The sequence below is a fragment of the Anarhichas minor genome, unplaced genomic scaffold (assembly GCF_050575085.1).
Source record: "Anarhichas minor isolate MPS153535 unplaced genomic scaffold, ASM5057508v1 ptg000012l, whole genome shotgun sequence".
Taxonomy (NCBI): domain Eukaryota; kingdom Metazoa; phylum Chordata; class Actinopteri; order Perciformes; family Anarhichadidae; genus Anarhichas; species Anarhichas minor.
Window position 1 is genome coordinate 7,364,285 of NW_027466458.1, and position 22,404 is coordinate 7,386,688.

At 44.3% G+C, this 22,404-nt stretch overlaps 1 protein-coding gene across 1 annotated transcript; it reads right to left on the reverse strand.

The window, feature by feature from the left end:
- Positions 1 to 1,186: 1,186 nt before the first annotated feature.
- ccdc85al (coiled-coil domain containing 85A, like) lies at positions 1,187 to 21,254 on the reverse strand. The gene is made up of 4 exons (XM_076090599.1): positions 21,003 to 21,254; positions 18,741 to 19,839; positions 3,133 to 3,190; positions 1,187 to 1,205 (listed from the first exon to the last, which is right to left on the reverse strand). The coding sequence occupies exons 1-4, from the start codon at positions 21,252 to 21,254 to the stop codon at positions 1,187 to 1,189; spliced, it is 1,428 nt and encodes a 475-aa protein (XP_075946714.1).
- Positions 21,255 to 22,404: the final 1,150 nt, after the last annotated feature.

Here is a 22,404-nt window from a genome sequence, read left to right on the forward strand (position 1 = left end):
GCTTCACAACGTGTCCAGTGTGACTTTTGGCGGCAGGGTCAAAGGTCAGCACACACTCACCTGAGTCATTTCAGCACACGGAAATAAAACCTGAACAAGCGATGCACTTTTACATAAAGAAGTCTGTTTATTATTTGTTATATATATATATATATATATCATATGCATCTTCATATAATAGTTCTAATACCAGTAAGTCAAAAATAATAATCATATTATATTTATATATAGATATATAGAAAACTAATCCAATAATCTACTTTTTACTTGGACTTTACTTCCTTGTAAAAAACAACATGGAGAAACGTATAATCTTCTCCCCAGCTTCAATATATAGGCGCTTTAAGGGAGCAAAGCATATAATACAAAAAAGAAAAAGTACACCTGAACATTGCATCTTATAGAACTAGAACATCTGTCAGCAGCTTGTAATGATGATCATCTCGGTTTAAGACACAGGAAGAGGCTGTTTTCTTTTCTTTGCTAGAACATCTTTGACAAATACACTTTTTGTTTGTTTTTAAATTCAGTTGAAATGTCTGAGAACATTGAAGACGACGGCAATCATGTGATCGGCTGGATTTGAGAGACAGAACATTAGATTACACCAGTCTCATTACACACTGAAGATGAGGGGTATCTGAAGATGAAGGGGAGGAGGCAGAGTGGTTAGACAGTCAGGGGCAAGTGTGGGAAAATAAAGGTTTAGTACAGCAGGGTATAGAAATTTAAATGGATGTGCTTCTCCGCTAATGATGTACATTTGTAAACAGAGGGTAGCAGCACAAATAGCGCACTGTCCTCTACATCTTCTCTCACTGATCGCCAGCATCCCTCCCTTTCTCTGGGTGCTCTACGGGAGGTAGCCGTGTCACAGTTGGAAGGGAGAGATATCCACTCTAATCCATTGAGCTGCAGCAGTCTTTGCGAGATTTACCAACCGTACTAATAGCATCCCCCCCCCGAAACCCCCTCTTCTCATAAACTCTCGATATGTAGAAATGAAAACATGGAGGCAGGCTGTTTTCAGGGCTGTGGACGTGGAAGAAGCCATGGACGGCGGGCTATCCGGAGTCGTGGAGGATGGCGTCCACTGGCTCTCGTGTCTATCGAGGCCAGAGACGCAGGAGGGCTGCACCGCTGCCACCTCTGCTCCGTTTGAGGAGCCTATCTGGTCAAGTCGGGGTCAAGAGGAGGCGTCAAAGCTGCACAGGAATAGAAGAACAAGAAGAAGAGTTCTCGTCATTACATTGAAACTTTTGTGGGGCACTATTGACTGATCGACTGATTTGATAAACAAGAAACACCAGCGGATAAATGCACCTGAGCCACTGTATGCCTCTTTGTTTGGAGTGTTTGGCAGCAACATGGTTTCATAGACCGTGAAGAACCTTTGAGGGATTTGTTGTGCTTGGATTGACACGCGTATTTCATGAGATGTTTGATGAGTATGTGCGGTATTAAATTAACTTATTGTTGATCATGAACCTATTGAGCCCTTAATGAAATCAGGACGACACCTCTAATCTAATGGAAATGACTCAGAATGCATTATTCAATTCCATGCTGATTAATACTCAACCATCAGCAATACAAACGTTCTGTTTTTCACAGCAGACATTTTGACTTGTTATTGTGTATGAAAAGCAAAGGTGTTACTACTGTAACAACATTAGCGACGGCTCGATCAGTTCTATACAAGTGTCCCAGGCGGCCGTGACAGTATGGAAGGGAGGTAGCATGCACAACAACTGAATCAGCTAAATGGAATCTAGATTTTGACCTGTAAATGTGAAAATATCATATGTGAAAAAGGCTTTTTTACCTGCGTTCCAATGCCAGAAAAGTAGGTCACCTGACTCTGATACCAACACAATAATGGAGTTTAACCTTAAAGCCAATATTCAATTCTTACAAAAAGCCTGCAGTTGTATATGCTAATAAATTGTTAGTACATGGATTTTGGTCCAGAAGCACCAGAGCCAAATGGATTTTTTACAATCTGGCAACCCAAAACACGCTCTTGGCTTGTTCCTGAACTATAAAGCATTAGCAAATGATTTATTAACCATAAATAGAGCCATTAGCAACAACTTGTCAGATAGATAGAAGTCCTATGAAAACAAATGAAACCGACAGAGTATAAGTGAGCAAGATGTTCATCACCGGAGGCTTTTGTGTTGCTTATCAGTGACACATCCTTTTGTTCCCGCCTGCGTCTTTCTCTACCACAGCGCAGAGCCCGGGGACGGCCATAGGACCTGACTCCAGCACATCCTCGCCGCTTTTCTCTGAACTCGCAAACTATCTACCGACATGAAGTAGACTTTCTTCTGTTCCTCACCTGAGTCGTTGATATTTTTGTGTGAGATAAGATGGAGTGGGCTGAAAAAGCACAGGCACAGAGGGAATGACGAGGTGAAAAGACTGATGTGGAAGAAAAGGAGGACGCCGCGTTCCCTGGTTGAAAAGAACACCGTATATGAGAGGATGACGGTGAGAATGTGTGTGGATTATGCATGTTTGTTATGCATGTTTGTATGCATATGATTATGCATGTTTGTATGCGTGTGTGTTCGGGCTAGTGGGGGCGTGACTATCCACTAGGGAGGAGGTATGTCTTGTCTTGCAGTCATTAAATATTAACACAGCCATCTCGCCCTCCCACTGGGACCTGATTGAAGATGGAGGATGGCACACAGGGTCACCCCTAACTCTGTAGTCCCACTGTAAACCCACTGTGACTACACCTGGGCCAGACCAGAATGCAAACGCATTAGTCATCTGGAGCTGGGACGCTGGGCTAACTCAAGGACTGACCCTGCAATGACATGGGATCACAACAGAATGTGAATCTGAGCTATTGTGTCACCTAATGATTATCAAGAGAACAGAGTAAACATATTCTATTATCCTGTAAAATCCTGAGAGAGCGATTTCTCATTGTCCTCACGAATACCCTCCAACCCAACTGTTAAATGTAAAAAGGTTTCAAGACTCCAGGTGAAGGAAGCCCTCTGTATGGTACAGTAGAATAATGGGAGCTAATTACAGGATTATGAGCCCTCGTGGAAAGAGCACACAATGACCGTCATTGGCTGTTCTTCTTTTTTCAAAGAGAGGGGTCCTTACCTGTCCCATACCTTGACATTTCTACAGTTGTTGGTGCAGCAGCCGGCTGATATCAAAGCTGTGACAAAGAGAGAAGAAGAGAGAGACGAGTTTTAAATGTGTTGTTTTGACAAGAGAGGAGTGCCTCGAATCGAATCGAATGACTTGGAGCTGACGTCCGTCTTTTCATACTGCCAAAAAAATTGAAATTTAGATGTTGGAGTACTTAAAAGAAATGTATTAACAGAAAGATATGTAAAAGATGGAATTGGTTCATTATTGTCCCAGACACCACTTACGCAAAAACTGACTGAACCATGTACCGTATAAAGGAATATTTTCACAGTATTTTCTTTTTTTTGCCGAGAGTTTTTTTTGCCGAGAGTTAGTTTGTCAACAGATTAAACAAAAGAGATATAACGTGTTAATAAGTGAGCGTTAGAGGTGCTGGGTGGCAGAGGTATTTACTTCGGACACAGCAGGCCGTTTCCCCTAGCTTTCATACTTTATGCTAAGCTAGGTTTATTGCACTCAGGCTCTAGCTCCATATTTAATTCAGACATTGGTATCAGAATTCTCATCTAACTCTAAGGCTAGAAAGCAAATAAGCGCATTTCCTTCTATGTGTACAGTGAGTTATATCTCATAGGCTTTCATCTTTGTCTTCTATAAACTCAAAGAGTTTTGAGACTAAAGTAGCAGTCTAGATGTGCAGGTAGATGAGCTTTTAGAATTCGTTGAAAGACATCGTGCACTCCCTCGGCCTATGGCCACCACTTAATGACGTGTTGTATAGAGCAGCATTAACAACGTCTCCACATTCCCCCCTCGTCTGTTTCAATCTCTGCTGCAATGGTGCAAGTGACAGCGAGCCGAGTGGCAACAACCTTCACGGAAAATGTGAACCATAATGTACACAAACACACACACACACACACACACACATCTGATTTATCAAAGTGTATCAACTGTAGGACTGGAAGATTACCTGGAGACTACGGGGGGCAGACAGCGAGAGATCGGATCAAGGATTCATCTTGATAGTTTCAACAGAAACATGCTCTTTCACACCGACAACTGTAAGACATCAAACTATATTGCAATAAACATGATTGTTCTTTTAAACACACGGCAGGCTCTGGATTCCATCTTGACATCCCTGACCCAAAAATCCTGCGCTGTTTTATTTCTGCTTGGCAAGAAAAACTGTTGCTGTCAAACCAAATAGTATTAATGTAAAGGTGTACACGACACACAGCATCCTCCCTCGTCCTCTCTGGCTCTGGGAGCACTTCTGGTCAGAACTTGGTTTGGTTAAGCGGTGGAAAAATGCCTTTGTCTTAAAGCTGTCCAAGCTTTATAAATATATATATATAGATATATATATATATCTATATATATATATATATATATAGATATATATATATATCTATATATATATATATATATATATAGATATATATATATATTACCCCTCTGTACCAACTTTGCCCTTCAGAACAATTCTTTCATCCTTGCCCTGCTTGATATCTCTCTCGCTCTCTTTCGCTCTCCACAAACAGTTTCCTCTCCCATGAGCCTATGATCATGTTTTCAGCACATTTCCTCTCCTTGGCGCGAACATCTCTCATTAAAGATTCATGACGCTCTTGTGACCGCCGAGTTCTGCGAAAGATTCCGGTAGCCACCTTCACTGAGTTCCCTGCCCCTTCCCTCGCCTTGTTTATTTCCGTGGGGGGTGGGGGGGGGGGGAGGCAAGACAGCACAAAGAGACATGAAAACTCCTTAAAAGAGTCGGGGGATGCAGCGGTGGGCTGCGGGGTATTTTCGTTTGGAGGTCAGGATGTAAGGAATGGAATTGATTTCACGGCTAAAGCAGAGCTCGTAGACCAGATAGAGAGCGGTGAATACATGATCACATGTCACACGAAGACAAACAAAGACACAGGAAGTCAGTAGGAAGTGTAGCCGATAGCTGAAAGCAGGACTTTGTCTGAACATGCTCTGATAGATCGATGCAAACATAGAGTGGTCGAGCAATTGGATTGATGCCAGAGAGATGAAACATGAATTCATGTTGGTTATATTGATGCAAAGAATGAATATTAGGCCCGCATTACAATGGGATTAGTTCCAGATGTGTTCCAGATGATTTTTCATAATAAACACATGTCTGCGAGGCCTTGTCATCACCCCGCCATATGACGGCTGGCGCCTCCCTGTTCTTGAGCTCATCACCTTGTCTGGGACACCGCGATCGGTTTCACACGTTTCATATTTTTGTCTTGTTGCATGATTTTTTTTTGTGTCGGGCTTGTCGCTCTGCACCTCACAGTCGATGCACCTGCAACGCTTGCAGTCAGGAATCAGAGTACAACGACAACAAGAAACGCACAGTTTAAAAAATCAGCCAGTAATGAAAGACGCCGCATGAAATATTCAAACAGCCGGCGGAAACAACACAGTTTCTTGTTCAACCTATCAAGCGAACTCAGTTCTGGGTCTTTGGACTCGCCCGCTCAAGCACAAGAACAATTAGCTTAAATGGATTTTCCGTCTCAAGGTCTGCAGTCACACACAGTCACACACACAGGTCACAAGATTACAACCTGCTGTCTCGTGATGGAGCAGTGCTGTTAACACACAGCAGGCATGTGCCAAAATCCAGGAGAACTTGATCAATGTCCAATAAAACTTGCCTTGTGATCTCTTCAAGGAGAGTTATACAGGGAGAGAACATACAGAGCGCTTAGACGGCGTTTTGTTGATTTAGTTATAAGCAGGACGTTAAAACCAAAATTGGATTTAAACGGGATGTGAGAGATGTGTAGAGGAAAAAAGGCTCTGTGTGGGTCAGAGCAACAGGACATAGATAATGTGATTACTCAAGAATAATGTGGGGCCTAAGCTCCTTTAAATTACACCTCTGTACACTAGAGCTCGAGTGAAAGGCTCTAAATTTCCCCACAAAGAGATGTGAGAGATTGGATGGGGAGGAGCTGCTCCCACACTGAATACATCACTGTTCCGGACGGGGAACCCTGTTCCCTGCTGCCAGGCACCAGTTATTAACTCTGTATAACTCATAATCTTAGTTCGTATAAGAGATTCAAGGCTGTTTATTACCAGATCCAATGTCTTTTGTTTCATGAAAATTGGGGAAATACGTTTGAAAATTTTAAAGTAGGCTGGGATCCAAAGCTCTGAAAAATAAAATCTTAATGAGTGGTGTATCTGTATAATTTGTCAAAACCAGTAAGCACGTTGTTATTGATGTCAGAATCTAGCCAGTAAAGACAAGAACCTGCTTTCCTCACGGCTGCTCTCTCAGTCCTCTTTGATCCGTCAAACACCCCCCCTCCCCTCCCTCTCTCAACTGATCAATGCAAGGTAATTTCACATGGCCATTCCCTCAGATCTCCTAAAAATCGGCGACATAAATAATTCAGGCCGGCTGGGCAGGACAGCCTGTGGAGATGCTCGGTAGATCGGTGACCTTCCGTTTAGCTACAGCAGTCAATCAGAGCATCGGGGAGACAGTCGGGGAGACAGTCGGTCAGTCAGCGAGGCCGGCTGGCAGCAGAGCTACTTGTCTTGACGTCCCTCGGCCAGCTACAGTCAGTGCTGTTACGTGTGACTCTGGACGACACGGATAAGCTCTGAACGCATAATACAGAGATTATGAGCGGCCGGAACACATTTAACAAGAAAACGAGAAAAAGAAAAAGCAGGATATTTATGGATTGAAGTCTGTGCTTGGTCTCACAGAAAGGCCCCAGTCTTGTAAAGGCTGAACTTCCAAGTGGATAGCAGGTCTGGGGTTCTTCATCGCTTTGGTTGCTTCTGCTGCACTAGATCGTAGCACCGATATGCTTAGTGACTACTTGGGTTGTCAATCCTGGATGAATTAGCTGTCAGTCAGTGTTGGAGAGACCCTGGTGGCTGGTCTTTCTTATTCAAATCAATAAAAATGACACTACGGGTAAACTCCTTTGTGTAAAGAAATAATAACATCGAGGTGTCATTCACTGAGGCTGGCCTTTTCGAACTCAAGCAAAATGGCTGCCTGAGGATGTCCTAAGCCCGCCTGTTCCCTGCAATCATCTTCAAGTCAAACGCAGATCCGCCCGCCCCTTTAATGTAAGACCCCCGACTCGACCCGTGATTAGACACACAGGCTACACAGCCACTCAATTTAAAGAGCTTTATTTTTACCTGCACCATTGGAGCATGTAGAATCATGAATTAAAATCATAATCAACTGGACCCACTTTGGCAGAAGCTAAACTGCGATGCTACTCACTATGCTGACATTAAATTGCTCCTTGAGTCTGAGGTTGCTGTGCAGAAAAATAATAAAAAAATAATAATATTGTCCACAGTCCCTGGTGTAAGCCAGGCTCTCCCTTCACAAGCCAAGAAAAAGTCTCTTTCCCCGGCTACGCTCGGGGCTAGCATAGCGAGCACACTCAGGTAGCACGCAATTAGAGCCATGCTTTAATATTATCTGATTTAGATTTCAAAAATACTGCACAATCATTTTCATATCTGATTCCTCCAGACAAAAAGCATATACATTATGTTCTCGCCTGCTGTACCGCATAGTTCATTTTTACCCATCTGGGAATTTATAGAAACATATTTTTTAGATAACTGTTACCCGACCCGGTGCAGGACTCTGTTCTCCAGACATTATATGTAATGTAATATGCCAAGCTTAAAGCCGTTACACTATTGTTACAACAATGATAGGAAATGTTACAATGTTGCATAGCGGCTTCAAATGGCAGTAAACGGTAACTTTTGAATACCCAGAAATCATGTAACACAAAAGAACACCAAATGACAAAAAAGGACCAAAAACATCTACAGTTGGTGAGTCGAGGAGTGGTTCCACATTTTGGGATATATACTCACTCGCTTCCTCACAATGTCTTAAATATGGAGCTGGAGCCAGGAGGTCATTAGCTTAGCATAGCATAAGGAATGAAAGCAGGGATAAACAGCTAGCCGGGCTCTGTCCAATCTTCTCAAAGCGGACTTCTGTTTAATCTGTGCACAAACAGAAATGAGAAAACAACACTTTGTGGTTTTATGTGGAGTCTTTATCTTAAGCTAAGCTAACCAACTCCTGGCTCTAGCTCCATAGTTCATGCAAAACAATGAGAATGGTATCAAATGTAACTCTTGACAAGAAACTAAATCAACACCTTTCCCAAAATGTGCAACAATTCTTCATAAGAAACAGCTGAACTCTTATTGAGCCTTATTGCCCATTTGGATGTCCTTTACGCATATTTCGCCAAAATCACTCGCTGCTCGTAAAGGAACAGTTTTATTACTGGTTAAAATATCTTCATTGTTATATATTTCTTTTAGGCTAGGTCTATGGTCACAAAAACCCTTCTTGGTGTTGGTTTAACACCTTTTTGTTATTTAAGCTCACATTTATCGTCACATTAGACTCTGCAGAGTATGAAAATACAGGAACAAGAGAAGGAAAGCTGTCGTACTGTTATAATTAATGGTCGTCTGTCTACTGTGTCAGAACTATAATGAGTGTGAGGCTGAAGAGATGAGAGTAGAGCTGGATAATTGGAGCCTAGCTAAAAGGGCTGTGTAAGTGTGTGTGTGTGTGTGTGTGTGTGCGGTTATTTTGTCTTTGCGATCTCAGTAATACAGACAGACGTACGCACATCTATATCAAAAGGGAAAGACTAGTCACGTGCAAAGCCATGCATGGAGGAACTGTAGACGTCACATTTTGAATACTACCAGGAATTATTGTGTTTTGTAAGTGTGCTAGAGTTTAAAATCTTTGTTCTTAAATCAACCATTTGTGTATTTCATATTTAAACCAAAGAGATCAGCAGAGCAGGAAAAATAATACATCAGAGAGATTTCTAGAAGCTATGTGCTGGCGCAACGTCAGCCCTTAATTCTTCTTTACATCTGTTGTCCTCCGTGTTCAAGCCCCCTCCAGCTTCTACGCGGCTGTGTTTTCAGTTACATTGGTGAGCTGCGCGTTCTGCTGTGACTCTCAAAGGGAAATCAATTAAATATTTAAGCAGACATTTGCTAGATAAACTGCTGTTGTCCTTTTTTTAACATGTCACCACCCATCACTTCTCAGTGCTGTTGAATAATACAACAGGCCGGGCATAGCGTGTAGATCATTGTGGTGTGTGTGAGTGAGTGTGCACGTGTCTGGGGGTTTGTGTGTGTGTGTGTGTGTGTGTGTGGCTCAGATGGGTCCGGATGAGACACAATATTGGTTATTGCACCAACTGTGAATGATGTTAGATTTCCAGCGACCCACGATTCTTTGCTGCTTCCTTTAGCGCCAAGGATCAGCATCTAATGGCTTCTGTCTTCTCAAGTCCCACAAGCCTTCGGACCTCGATGACCCATGTCCTGAGGCTGAAACTTGTTTACACTCTCTCGGACTCTTTTGTCTCCCCCCTCCCTGATGAAAACAACTAATCCTTCTGTAGTCGTGCATGTTAAAAGGCCCTTTGTATTAAGATAGAAATAATGCAATGCATTGCATCAGATACAGAAAAACAATGTTGAGGCATGTTTACTTCAGAACAATGCCGGGAAGTATAGAACTTAGGTACGATTGTGTCACGAAAAGCCTGAGAGATGAGCTGAAAACAACGGGGCCTTCGGGGTTACAATTAGGTGTGGACATTTACATTCTTCTGCTCTTTAAATAAAACATGTTTCACACGGCTCTTCTCGCATTAAAGAAGTTGAAATAGCAGCTTTAGCCCTCCATCATATAGGATACAAATACTGCATCCCATGATTGAAAACAGAACATAAATATAACGTTTAGTTGCAAAATAAACTGTAAATTCCTCAGTCAACATTTAGAGAAACTATTAAAAAAGTAACACACTAGCACAGAAAATAACCATCGAGTACAGTTCAAAGCAACCCAAGAAGTACTTCAATTCCATGTTTGACCTGCAGCTAATGCTCTCAGGAAGCCCGGTGAAAGATGTAATTAAATGCACCTTTTCGCTGTCAGAGTAAAGGAAATGAGCCGGTCTGGAGCAGTGGGGGGGGGGGTAATGAAATTGATTTCAATATCTCCGAGAGGAAACCTCACAGACCAAAAGACTTCTCTGGAAGAGAACGAGTAAGAGATAATGATGGGAATATGGCCAATCCTCTTTACGTCGGTAGGATAAACCCATTCATCCGCAGTAATGGAAGCTGCACACGTGCCTCGCTGTCATTCTCATCAGGAAAAACATTACATCAAATGCACATAATGCACAATATGGGCCGGAGATTAATGCCCCAGGAAATGGATAACTACATCCTGCGTGTTGGGAAAGGGAGGTATAAAGATGATGTCAGCTGCAGCAGTTTTGACTTGTTATGTTCCCAACATGTTATCTCACTTTCTATCCCTGTCTTTAACAGCTGGTGAGGCTGTAAAAACCATCACCATGATGGCAGCAGCAACGCAGCTCATCACCACAGCTTGATCAGTGACACAAATGCACAACAGACAGGCACCATAGATAAGCTAGCCGAGCATTAAAGCAAGACTATGCAACTTTGTGAAGAAGAATAAGACCCATTCTTCCTCTTACAGATTAAAAGTTGGACTCATAAGCACAAAATGCACCACGGCTCAATTCAATGCATTACATTACATTACATTACAGTCATTTAGCAGATGCTTTTATCCAAAGCACTCAGGGGTTTTGCCAACACCAATGTACCTGATCTGGTACCAGTATCTTCTGATGGCTAAGCTTTGATCCCCTTTTCAGACATGGGATACGTGGAACTGTTATGCAACATGAAGGAATCATGGATTTTATAAAGTATTTTGCTGTATAAGCCTTCATTAACGACCATCAGGAATTCGCTGGATTCCCTCGTAAATTTTCACATCATTCAATAAAATTAATTAGTTATGAAACAGTCTCAATTTAATAAGTATGCCTCTTAATGACCTTAAAATGTAGATTAGAGCCCATAAGCGAGAAGATTGACGATTTCTATATATTATTCTTAATGCTGGTCATCTTTGCCAGCGGGTCCGATTTCGGCGAAATCAGACGAAATCCTGCAGGTTCACCAGAAACATCTTCAGCTCAGACTCCTCCAGCCAGGAGCAGAGCTTCGCCTCGCTGCTCCACCGGTCCACGCTAGGAGTCAACATCGACACCACGCTGCTGGAGGCCCACTGGAGGGAAGGGAGGCACAGGAGAACCAGAACCAGGACTCTCAGACTCTTTCTAAAGGGACTCTGGTTCACAGAAACCCTATCGCTTTGTCCCCATGGACCGCCTACATCAACAAAAATGAAAGGTTCCTCGCAATAACTTTAAGTTGGGATGCTTGTTGGATGAAAAGCCAAATTATAAATTCTGGTCTGACTGTGATTGTCATTGTACAATTTTTGTTTCGTTATTTTTTTCCTGCACCACAAAATGTTGAAATTGCCTAATTACCTAACAGATTTTAATGATTTTCTTTGTGCATAAGAGATGATAATTAAGAACAATTTGAATGCACTTCTCTTAATTTGGGATAACATGCATTAATCGACATTGAGTCGTACAAAGGTGAGGTAACCTGAAGACTCACATTCATTTCTCATATTACTCTGTTAATGCTCCTTAACAGACTCGCTCAGGCTGAATGAACAATATGAATAACTCATTGGATCTATGCAAGTCATTATGGAGTAAACAACATCAGATCTTCCTTGTCACAAATTAAGACGCCTCAAAAGCTGCCAAACATACAGCCGTCCAGCTCACTCACCTCCTTCACTCCCACCTGATCACCTGATGCCTTCAGGCTGCCAGCTCTCAGCGTGACACACAGCTACGGCTGAACAACATCATCATCATGCAACATAGCTAAATGTGTTGCTGGTGACTTTGGGACTGACATGAGGTTCCCTCAGGCCCAGTGCTGCCCTCGTACATGGCAGCTACTCAACTTCCAGTTAATTACCTGGCCTAGCAAGCTAATTTCCTCTTAGCTCAGTGGGCCGTTCCCCATCGGCACGGCGTAAGAGGACAAAGACTGCTCTGCATTCCACTGGGTTTGCGTGTCTACCGGATGACTGGGGCTCCTGTGGAACATTTGTCAGATATACCTCTGGGGTTTGGGCTGCAGCGACGCCCGCGTGCACGCCAAACAGCCTCCTTCATAACTCACACAGCTACTTAGCTGTGGAGCTGCTGGTGGGGGGAAATGTTTGGGTGCATCCTGCAGTGGCCAACTGCTCCGCGTCTACATGAATACTGATCGAATAATCAGTTATGAAGATAAATCATCACATTTACATACATCAGAGTTCCAGAATGCTGCACATGCACACACATCTTCATCTTGATTATATCTGCAGTACATTATCGTTCTCCCTGCCTCCCCCTGATTTATAATTTAGGCTTGCCAAAAATAATTTTTGTTCTCTTGTTGGAGACATTTCACACTCCATTTCCCATTGACATTACTGTTGCCATGAGTTTTGTGCTGAAATTATGGGTAAAGGACCAGAAAAGTAGCGTGCATTGTTTGCTCCATCCAGCAGAAGCGAGCTTTAAAGAGACGAAGCTGAGGGCGGCTTGATTAAAAATGACAATGATATGCACCGGAGGTAGATAAAAAAAAAGCCTAATCATGCACTCCTTGGTTAATGGCTGCACTGATGGCCTACAGGGGGTGTTTGGGATAATTGGTCTCAGGTGTGATTACAAATTCAAATGCCATGATAGCATTTAAAAGGTAACATTTTCCCTTTTGCAGGGTTTTGATAAAGACATCCAACGTCTCCGATGGCCTCAGCCCTAACTATCTCTGGAGCTTCTAACCTGCTCTCATTCCTTCACTGTTATGCAAGATAAAACACATCAACAGTTGGTCAACAGCCAGTGGAGTGCCACGTTCAACCGGGTTGTTGAGTCCTTGAAAGAGGAGAACAAGACGTTTAGAAAGAACTGGGCGAAGGAGGCGAACCATGTCAAATTTGCCTTGGACAAAAAGAATGTGATGGACTTGGACGCAAAGTTGGAAAAGCCGTTGCTTGTAAGTGAGAAGGAGAATGTCACTGCGCTGGAAAATAAAACTCACGGCTCTGGAAGATCGGATGAGATGCGAGCTTGCTGCAAAGGAGGAGAGCTTCCAGAGAGAGCAGGAGCTGCAGAGACGGAGCAGAGAGATGGAGGAGGAGCGGTGCAACCAAAAGGAGGAAGAGATCAAGCTCCTGACACAGCAAAACGCTGACCTCCAGGTACATAACCTCAGCCTTCAGGAGCTCGCCCAACAAACTGACAAGGAGAAGGCGCAGTTTAAGGAGGAGGAGAAGAAGGCCAGGAAGGAAGGAGGTGGAAAAGATGCTGAAGGACAGGAAGGAGGAGAGGAAGGAGAAAGAGAAGAACGAGAATGAGAAGAGAGAAAAGGAGGAACTGAAAAGACAAAAGAAAGAAAAAGAGTTGATGGAGAAGAAAGAGAAGGGGAGGAAGTAGAAAAGAGAGAAGCAACATCCTTTCTCTTCTCCTCACCCATCCCCACTTCTACCCTAACCCCATCCTTCTTCCTACCAAACACGCTCCCACCCATTTACTCCCCCACCACCACCACCACACACACACACACACACACACACACACACACACACACACACACTCCAGCCCTATTCTGGCATATACCGTAAAATCACGGTAAAACCCAGTTATCCTACTATCACATACCGTAATCCAGTATACGGTAAGATACCGTAAGAAAACAGTACATTACTGGCGTCCCTGCTGCCAGTAAGTTACCGTTCATTTACGGTGAAATTGTTTAGAGTGCAGCTGTGACAAACATTTGAGTTTCTTCACGCCTCTTAGGCTGTGAGACTTTACAATTTGTCAAGGGGCTGCTTTCCATCCTTCGCCCTGGCAGACGAGCGAAGAAGAGGATAGAGTGGAGTCAGAGGAAGAGGAGAAGTTGAAGGACAAGGAGGGGAAGAAAAACAACCAGTAATACACTAAAATACTTCCTCAACCCTCTTTCCTCAGCCCAGCCTGGCAAACAGAACAGCCTCCAGCCTCCTCCAGAAAGAGGTCTTTGTAACCAGAGTTTTCTCTCTGTCCGACAGCTGGTTGTTCACACTGGCACCCAATTAGGATGGAAGGAGAGAGAAAGGCAAGAGAGAGGGGGGAGAGGGAGAGAGATAGCCTGGCTTTCGCAGTGACAGTGGACAAGGAGAACATGATCTGAGGCCAAAGCTTCAGTGATGACTTCCTGTCTCAGACAGGCAGCAGCACTTTTCAACAACAGCCGGGGGAGCTGGAGAGTCTGAAATGATGCTACAATTATAGATTAATAGAATGAGAATGAATGAGGCAGTGCGATGATCCGTGCTAATTCAAACAGATAAAATAGCATAAAAATGCACAAGAATGGAGGATTATGCTGCCAGTGTCTGTCCGTTCTCATTAAGTCACAAATACAGTGGCCTTATAAGAGCTCAACACAATGCAAATGAAGAACCATCTTCACCCATGTACATGCTTAGCATTTAGAAAAAGCACTGCAAGAAGCTCACAACACAATGGAAAAAGTGAGGATGTGACACAATTGTTGTTGCCATCATGATGTATAAAGAGAACTGGATACAGCGTTGGAGACGGTGCCCCGTTTATCTCTATGAAAGTCAAGCCAAAGAAGTTAGACTTCCAGATATGAAATGAACCGGATCTTCCGCAACCACGGGGCCCATAGAGCAGGGGCCCATAGAGCAGGGGCCCATAGAGCAGGGGCCCATAGAGCAAGCGCACTTCTTTTAACCCAACTGCTCGGTCTTGTATTATGGTTTGGCCACGATGCACAATTGGCTTCAGAGTCCGGCTTGGTTGTCGTGGTGGTTAATGATGTTATTGACAGTCCGCTATCTTTCACTGTGATCACATGATTCAGATGTAATAACAAGCAAAAGGCAAATGGTCAAATCTGCTAACGTCAGTTGTCGATTCAGGAGGCAAAATGAATAGCAAGAAATTAGTCTTTTTTGCACGTCTGTGTAAACTTAAGTTCACATATATAGTTTCAGAGATAACTAAGACGTTTGAGTGGTGACCTGTCGTCATCATAAACTGTTTAGTGCCGCGCAAGGACGAAAAGCCTCACACATAGCAGCAGTAACTAAGGGGAGGGCGTGGCTTTACCAATGGTCAATTGCAGAGTTTTACACTGTGCATGTGCATGTGTGTGTGTGTGTGTGTGTGTGTGGCATGCATTGGCATCACAAGGGCAGAGGTTCTCACACACACACTGTAGTGTCTTTTTTTTCCCATGCAGCCTTTTCTTTTCCCCTCCCGATCATCTGAGCAGCTTAAGCTAATATGCAGAACTTGCGATTGCTGAAGCAGAAAACATGATTAAGTCTCTCCTCTTTTTGAAAAAGCCCCTCTGCAGTGCAGAGATCCTACAGGCTTAGCCAACAGTCTGGGTCAGGAGACTACAGTGTTCACGGCTGATTGTCTTTCACTAGAGCGAGTCCATCACATGGCAAGATGGACATATTTGATCTGCGTCTCAGCTGAGCTGAAGGTTTCATTGTTTATTTGTAGCTACTTAACAGGCTTTACAGGCGCATTATTTTATACGGGCAAGACAATATGTATTGCTATTCAAGTGACATGCAGTTATTGTATTTTTAATGTATGCACTCGGTACTCCCTGAATTCTCTAAATGCATTTTAGGTACACCCCTTTTGTGTTTTTCCGGGTCATGTACCGTTGAGATGAGACGGCTTCTTTTCTTCTGGGAGAAAACTGAACATTTCTATCATTTTACAAAGCAAAACTAAGAATGCTTCCAGTCGTTTTGAAGATCATACCCCTCGCCCCGGCTGTAAACATAACAGAATAAGTGTGATAAGCTGACCAAAGCATGCAGGAGCAGTTTGTATTAAAAGGCTGCAGAGGTCAGAGTGATGTTTTGCTTTCATCTTGGATTTTGTCAGGAATTGAAATGGCCTGAGCTTCAGTGCTGTCGAGTGGCACGTGTACATGAGACTTTCATTTGTCTGAATAAAACACTGCTACAGTGACACTGGATGGGACACATCCACCCAAATCACACACACACACTCACACACACACATACATGTACATCAAAAAAATGAAATAATACTGTGCAAAGGGCTTAGAGGATAATCCAAGTGAGTGGAGTGTACTACATCGTCACAGGAATCAAATTCCCTCTTCGTCCAAAAAAGGACATGGCGGTAAGGATGGGCCAGTGGATGACCCACGCAGACACAGAGCTGCTCTCTTTACTTCTACCTCACAACAGGCATGCATGTTTGAATATTTCAATCTGTCACCAAAATACAGCCTACATTTTGACGCAATTCATTTGGTATCAACACCACAAAAGCAAAATCTTCCACCTCCGGCTTAGTGGTGTTTGCATGTCTCCATCTAACTGTGTTGTGACACTTGAAGTTAGTGTCCTTGTCAGGTCAGTGGAGGCATGGCGTCCCTGTGAGGACATTCATGATAGAGATAAGCAGCCATTCTGACAGATGATATACCGTTAGGACTCTACAGCAACACACGCACACATTTCTCTCACACACAGGCTTAATGAAGTCTTTATGAACCTGGTTAAAGGCTATTTGCTGCATGCATTTCACTCTGAGCTAAGTTCACAACAGTTATGCCACACTTGGCAAACCACCAGACATGAGGGCCAGTGAGTGCCCTGTGCACTCACAACATTTTCCAATTAAGGATTTGCGAGGCATTAATGTGGCGTGGCCTTTTGCAGACATCATATGGGTTTCAGGTTACAAGAAGATTGAAATCTCATATGGAGCTACAGAGTGCACATAGAGCTAAAATAGAAACAGAATTATGATCCAACTCAAAGTTGTGTGTGTGTGTGTGTGTGTGTGTCTTCACAATAATCCGCTGCAATTAGTGGAGATTGCAAAATGGCTCGAGAGAGAGATGTTTACGAGACTGTTATGTGTGAGGCTACAGTGGCTGTATTGTAATTATTGTACTTCAGCAATTTAGTGTTTTAATTTAACAAAGTTGGGAGGACGTTTACAAAGAGGATGGTATGATATCCTGACTTTTAGTCTCCAGTATGGCTTATATTCAAAAAACACTACATCTCCCATAACGCAGCTCAATATGGTCTCTTTGTTAGGCCATCCCTGTCTGTTGTTTTTCGACCTCCACGACTTCATGTTTGTAACAGTCTTTCTGACACATTTTCAGTTTCCAAAACCAACGAGATGACCCTGATGACATCACAGTTACATCATCAGGCCATCAGCCATGACAAAGCTCCTCCAGAGCCACAGATTACATCATACAACTGTTTCAGAGGCTATAGTGCTCAACTGATCTTCATGTGTAGAATCTGCCCCTTCGAGTAGCACTTAAAGGTCACAATGAGATAGAAAGATGGTCTTTTTAGAACGAAATACATATCAAATCAATCGTTACAAATGACTTACCATTCAGTAACAATTATTATTATTATGATGTTTTTTGTACGAGACTTGTTTTATTTGTTTGTAATGACTTGCTTCCTGTTGCTGCCTCTTTGACCAGGTTGTCATTGTAAATGAGAACCGGTTCTCAATTGACTCATCTGGTTAAATAAATGTAAAATAAAACAAACAACAGCATCTGACTCCTGACATTACTTCATGAGAGGTAATTGAACTCCTTCCTGTACGTGTAGGATGTACTCCACTCTGTGTACACTGTTTCTGTTGCTCTTGTAATATCAGCCTTGTTTTGCAAATGCAGGCAGATATTTCACCTTGAGGAATTTGTCCTTTAGCTTCTGCCAGCTCTGTGCCACTCAGCACTTTTTTCCCCCGGACTCCAGAAATCATTATCAGCCACCGTGGGGTATTTAAACAGCAGCCAAGTTGGTACTTTGATATTCCTCCTTCTCTCTGACATCCTTAACTCTCACTGAGATCGGCACGACTGCAGCAAAGTCAGGGCGGTGATTCGTGCGTGTGTGTCGCAACGCTACAGCACACACTGATATCTGAGCGTGGTTCATTTGAGTCCAATCTGTTCAATTTAGATACAGAACGTGTAAAATAATGAAATAATCGGAACCCCGGATTTTCTCTCTCATCCACCCGAGCCAACCCACATTCCTCTCGAGATGCCAAAAAATCAATAATGCTGTACATTTTTTCACCGGTCAGAATGAGGAAGAGTTTCTCTGTTTTCTCAATCAAATAAGTGCATCGCATGTCACGCAGCAATCTTCCTTTTTTATTTTTACATTTTCGCAGAGACAAATAGATTATCTCCACTGCCAAATCCTTCTTGTGCAGAGAGACAATACGATACCAAACCTTGATAAAATGTTGTGTTAACTGTTGGTGCACTAGTGTGTGTGCGTGTGTGTGTGTGTGTGTGTGTGTGTGTGTGTGTGTGTGTGTGTGTGTGTGTGTGTGTTTGTGTGTTTGTGTGGCTTGAGTCTAAGTGAAACTTTGAGTGTTGCACAACGTCCTCCTCTGCAAAGTTTTTAGAAGTAATTAGAAGATCAAAACACGGGATGATCACATCACATGCAGTCACATTACAATGCACACACACACACACACACCTACCATTCATGCCATTGTAGATGCTCCGATGGTGTGGCGACAGCTCGTCTCCTGCCGGCCTCCTCTGCCCGTCTCTCACAGGGCTGCCAAACTTCACATGGTCAGGGCTCATACTGTACTGGTGCCTATGAGTTTCGGGGCTGCCCCCCTGGACCACGCAGCCCTTTTCATGGTGCTCTGAGGCCCCTAAATGTGCCTGCCTGGGCTCGGGGCTCCCGCAGCCAATACTGCTTATGCTGCTCCTGTGGTGCCTCTGATAGAGCTCCCCGCTGCCTCCCTGACCCAGGAAGTGCTGCCTCTGGCCCAGGAGGAGGTCAGAGCTGTGGTGCTTGGGGTGCTGCTCCGGACTGCGTCGGCCCACGTTCCTCCCGTATTTTTCCGGGCTGAGGCCCCGCATGGCTCGACTGTGGTCAGGCACGGATATGGAGCCGCAGCGGGGCCGGCAGAGCTGGGGCAGGGTGTATGGGTACTCCAGGCTTGTACTCCGGTGGCGCCCAGCAGGGTGCTCAGGGCTGGGCATCTCCCTGTCTACTCCGCTTATGCTTCCTATTCCACTGATGCTGCTGCACCTGGGTTTGTGCACAAGCTCGGGGCTCCCTTTTCCCCCACCGCTACCAACCCCACCCACCCCTGGAGCCAGGTGAGGCTGCTTATGTTGAGGGTGATCGGAGCTGTCAGCGCTCCCTGCGCTGGAGGTGCTGCTCCCATCCCCCACGTCTCTCATCAGGAGGCCCTGCCCGGGCACCAGCAGCAAACTACTCTGGCTGGTTATGGAGTTGCGGCATCCTCCCAGCCCTACACTCCCACCCCCTCCACTTCCTCCACCCCCACCTCCTCCACCTACCACCCCTTTCTCCTCGTCCAGCAGCAGGCAGAGCTCCTTCAGCTCCAGGTTCTCCCGGATTACCTCCTCCTGTCGGAGCTCCAGCTCCTTGAGTTTCTGGAGGTAGAGGGTCACCTCTTTGCGCATGATGCTGGCACTGTACCGTCCCAAGCGCTGCCACTCCCTGGATACACGCTTGCCTTTCTGGCGGTCGTCGTCCAGGAAGCAGCACAAGTCCCGCAGCTCACGGTTATCCTCCTGCAGCTTCTGATTAATATCCTGAGAGGAAGAGAGGGAAAGTGCAAGAGGAAGAGAGCGATTTAAACTGAGGCCCTAATCATTAAGAAGCTCTCATGAAAAAAGACAATGCTGATCAGGGCAGAAACAACACGAATGTGCTTTTAATTTGGTGCAAAATAAGATAATTTGACGCTGCAATCATAATGAAATACAATTCTAATCCTGTCTGTCTTCCCCACAAAAGCACTGACTCACTGTGTGCCATTCAATGTGAAGTACATAATATAGATTAGAGTGCTCTGCAGGAGATGGAGAGGCCACACACGGATATAAAACTGGGTTAGAGCAGTGAAATCACACGCCCCTAACATTTTACACCCAGCAACGTTTACTTAAACATCCCTCCTTCACCTCCCCTAGAGCTCCTTCCTCTCTCCCCTCCCTCTCACGCTCTCTCCCTTTCGCACCCCTCCAGCTCTTTCCTGTGTAATTAGGCAGCTTGGATGTGTGGAGAGGTGACGAGGTCTCCAAGAAAGGCAAATGATCCCCATGTGTTTCCTCTGAGGCTACCTCAGGCTGGGTCTCAGCCTTATCTGTAAATATTGTGGACATTGTGCCAGAGTCGTCTTATTAGCAGTGCAGAAAATGAAGGCAGTATAAAGGTTACTGAAAAGGCGAATGTTTGCATATACTTTCAAAGCAAATGCCACGTTGCTCTAAAGGCAAGATAGTACAGCACATACCAGATGTATGTGCAGGAACTGTCTAGGAATGTGAGGTGTGTGTGTGTGTGTGTGTGTGTGTGTAGCTCAGACAGAGAGATCTGGACGCCAGATTTGAGCATTGGCATTTGAATAGATTCTTCAGTAATCGGAGGATGACTTTTTACTTTACAGCCAAGCTGCAAGGATACAATTTGTCATTGATTTCCCTTCCCGTGTTAATTAAACTATTGTTGACCAAAAAAAAGAGAACTATTCGCCTAACTTAAAACTGCCCATAAAGCCCACAGGATCTACATTCATCTGTATCAGATTCTACAGGCCCTCACAATGGCACAATGAACTTCAACGATACCATCTATTCTCACAGAATGCTTGCAGACGCGCTCATTAAGCAGCAGCACATCCCTCATGCTATGCGCGTTCTCAGGTGCGCTCCAAAACTATGAGCTCATCCTTCACCGATGCGCGCCCCCTCACCTTCAGCCCCCTGATCTCGTTCAAGTGCAGCTGGAGGCTGCGATTGACCTCTCGGATGAGATTCCCGTGGTCCAGAATCACGCTCATCTTGTCGGCCTCGGACCGCCTCAGCCGCCGCACCAGGTCCTCCTTGGTCCACTTGAGCAGCTCCTCGTCAGTCAGACCGGAGATGTCCTCCGCTGGACTTTCAGTCTTCGCTATCGACAGCTGGAGCTGGAGCTGGGGCTGGGGCGGCGGAGTCGCCTTCTCCATTGGCACAGCTCCTCCGGCACCGACAAAAAAGGGCAGAAAATAGTCAGAGGCTCGTTGACAACCTCCGCTCGCATTCGCTCCCCGGTCGACTTGAGGTGGAAAACGGTTACCGGCAGAAAGTCCGTCGCATAGTTCGGCCTTTTTAGTCTTCTTCTGTTGCTCGCGACTCTTCCACTCTCTGCTACAGAGCAACAGCTGACGATGCCGGCTGAGTGCGAGACGGCGGAGAAGCTGCTCTGCTGTCTTATCACTGCAACATCCTCGCAGCCAGGGTGAACTGTGGCCAGCCTGCTTACGGTGTGAGTTGTCGCCTCGGTTTTGCTACATCCAAATTTGGAAGCTGTTCTCCAAACAGCTTCGGCGGACAGTCGGTGCACACACACACACACACACACACACACACATACACACCTGCAGGTTCAGCACACTGCGAAAAGAGAGAGGAGAGAGTCCGCTGTGCACGGCAGAAACACAGAGAGGAGAGCTCTCTCTCTCTCTCTCTCTCTCTCTCTCTCTCTCTCTCTCTCTCTCTCTCTCTCTCTCTCTCTCTCTCTCTCTCCAGGGGTTTAAGCTTCACCGAAAATGCTGCTTGGTTACAGCGCCACTTAATGTTCAGAGACACGCTAAACAAGCTGTCCGATATCTCTCCCGACCTGATGTATTGTTGAAATGTGTTGACAGTAAGATAGATAGGCTACACACAGTTGAATAAATACTTATTTAGGCTAAATCATCTTGGCATATAACAGCGAGCAGCAGGCTATCGATTCTGTTCTATTCTCCTCATATCCTATGAGTGCATTAGATAAATGATTTTTTTTCTTATGTAAATTTGGAGATTAATTCCATCACAACAAAATAAATAATTATTTGCTCTTAACATGACTTCATTCAGACATGCAAGAGTCATAAACCTCAGTAGGTCCCACAGAAATCATATAAGAAGAAACTAATTAATTAGTAACACTATTATTCTATAACTATTATTATTAATTATAACTCTCAATTGCAATATAGTTCCATTTCTACTGTATTGACTACCAACAATACCTTTCAAATACATGTAGGGTAGATTTAGAATTAAGGTAGAATAATGCCCTCTAAATAATAGTGGAATAGAAACATGCATGTAGGGCCATTTAGTTCAGTA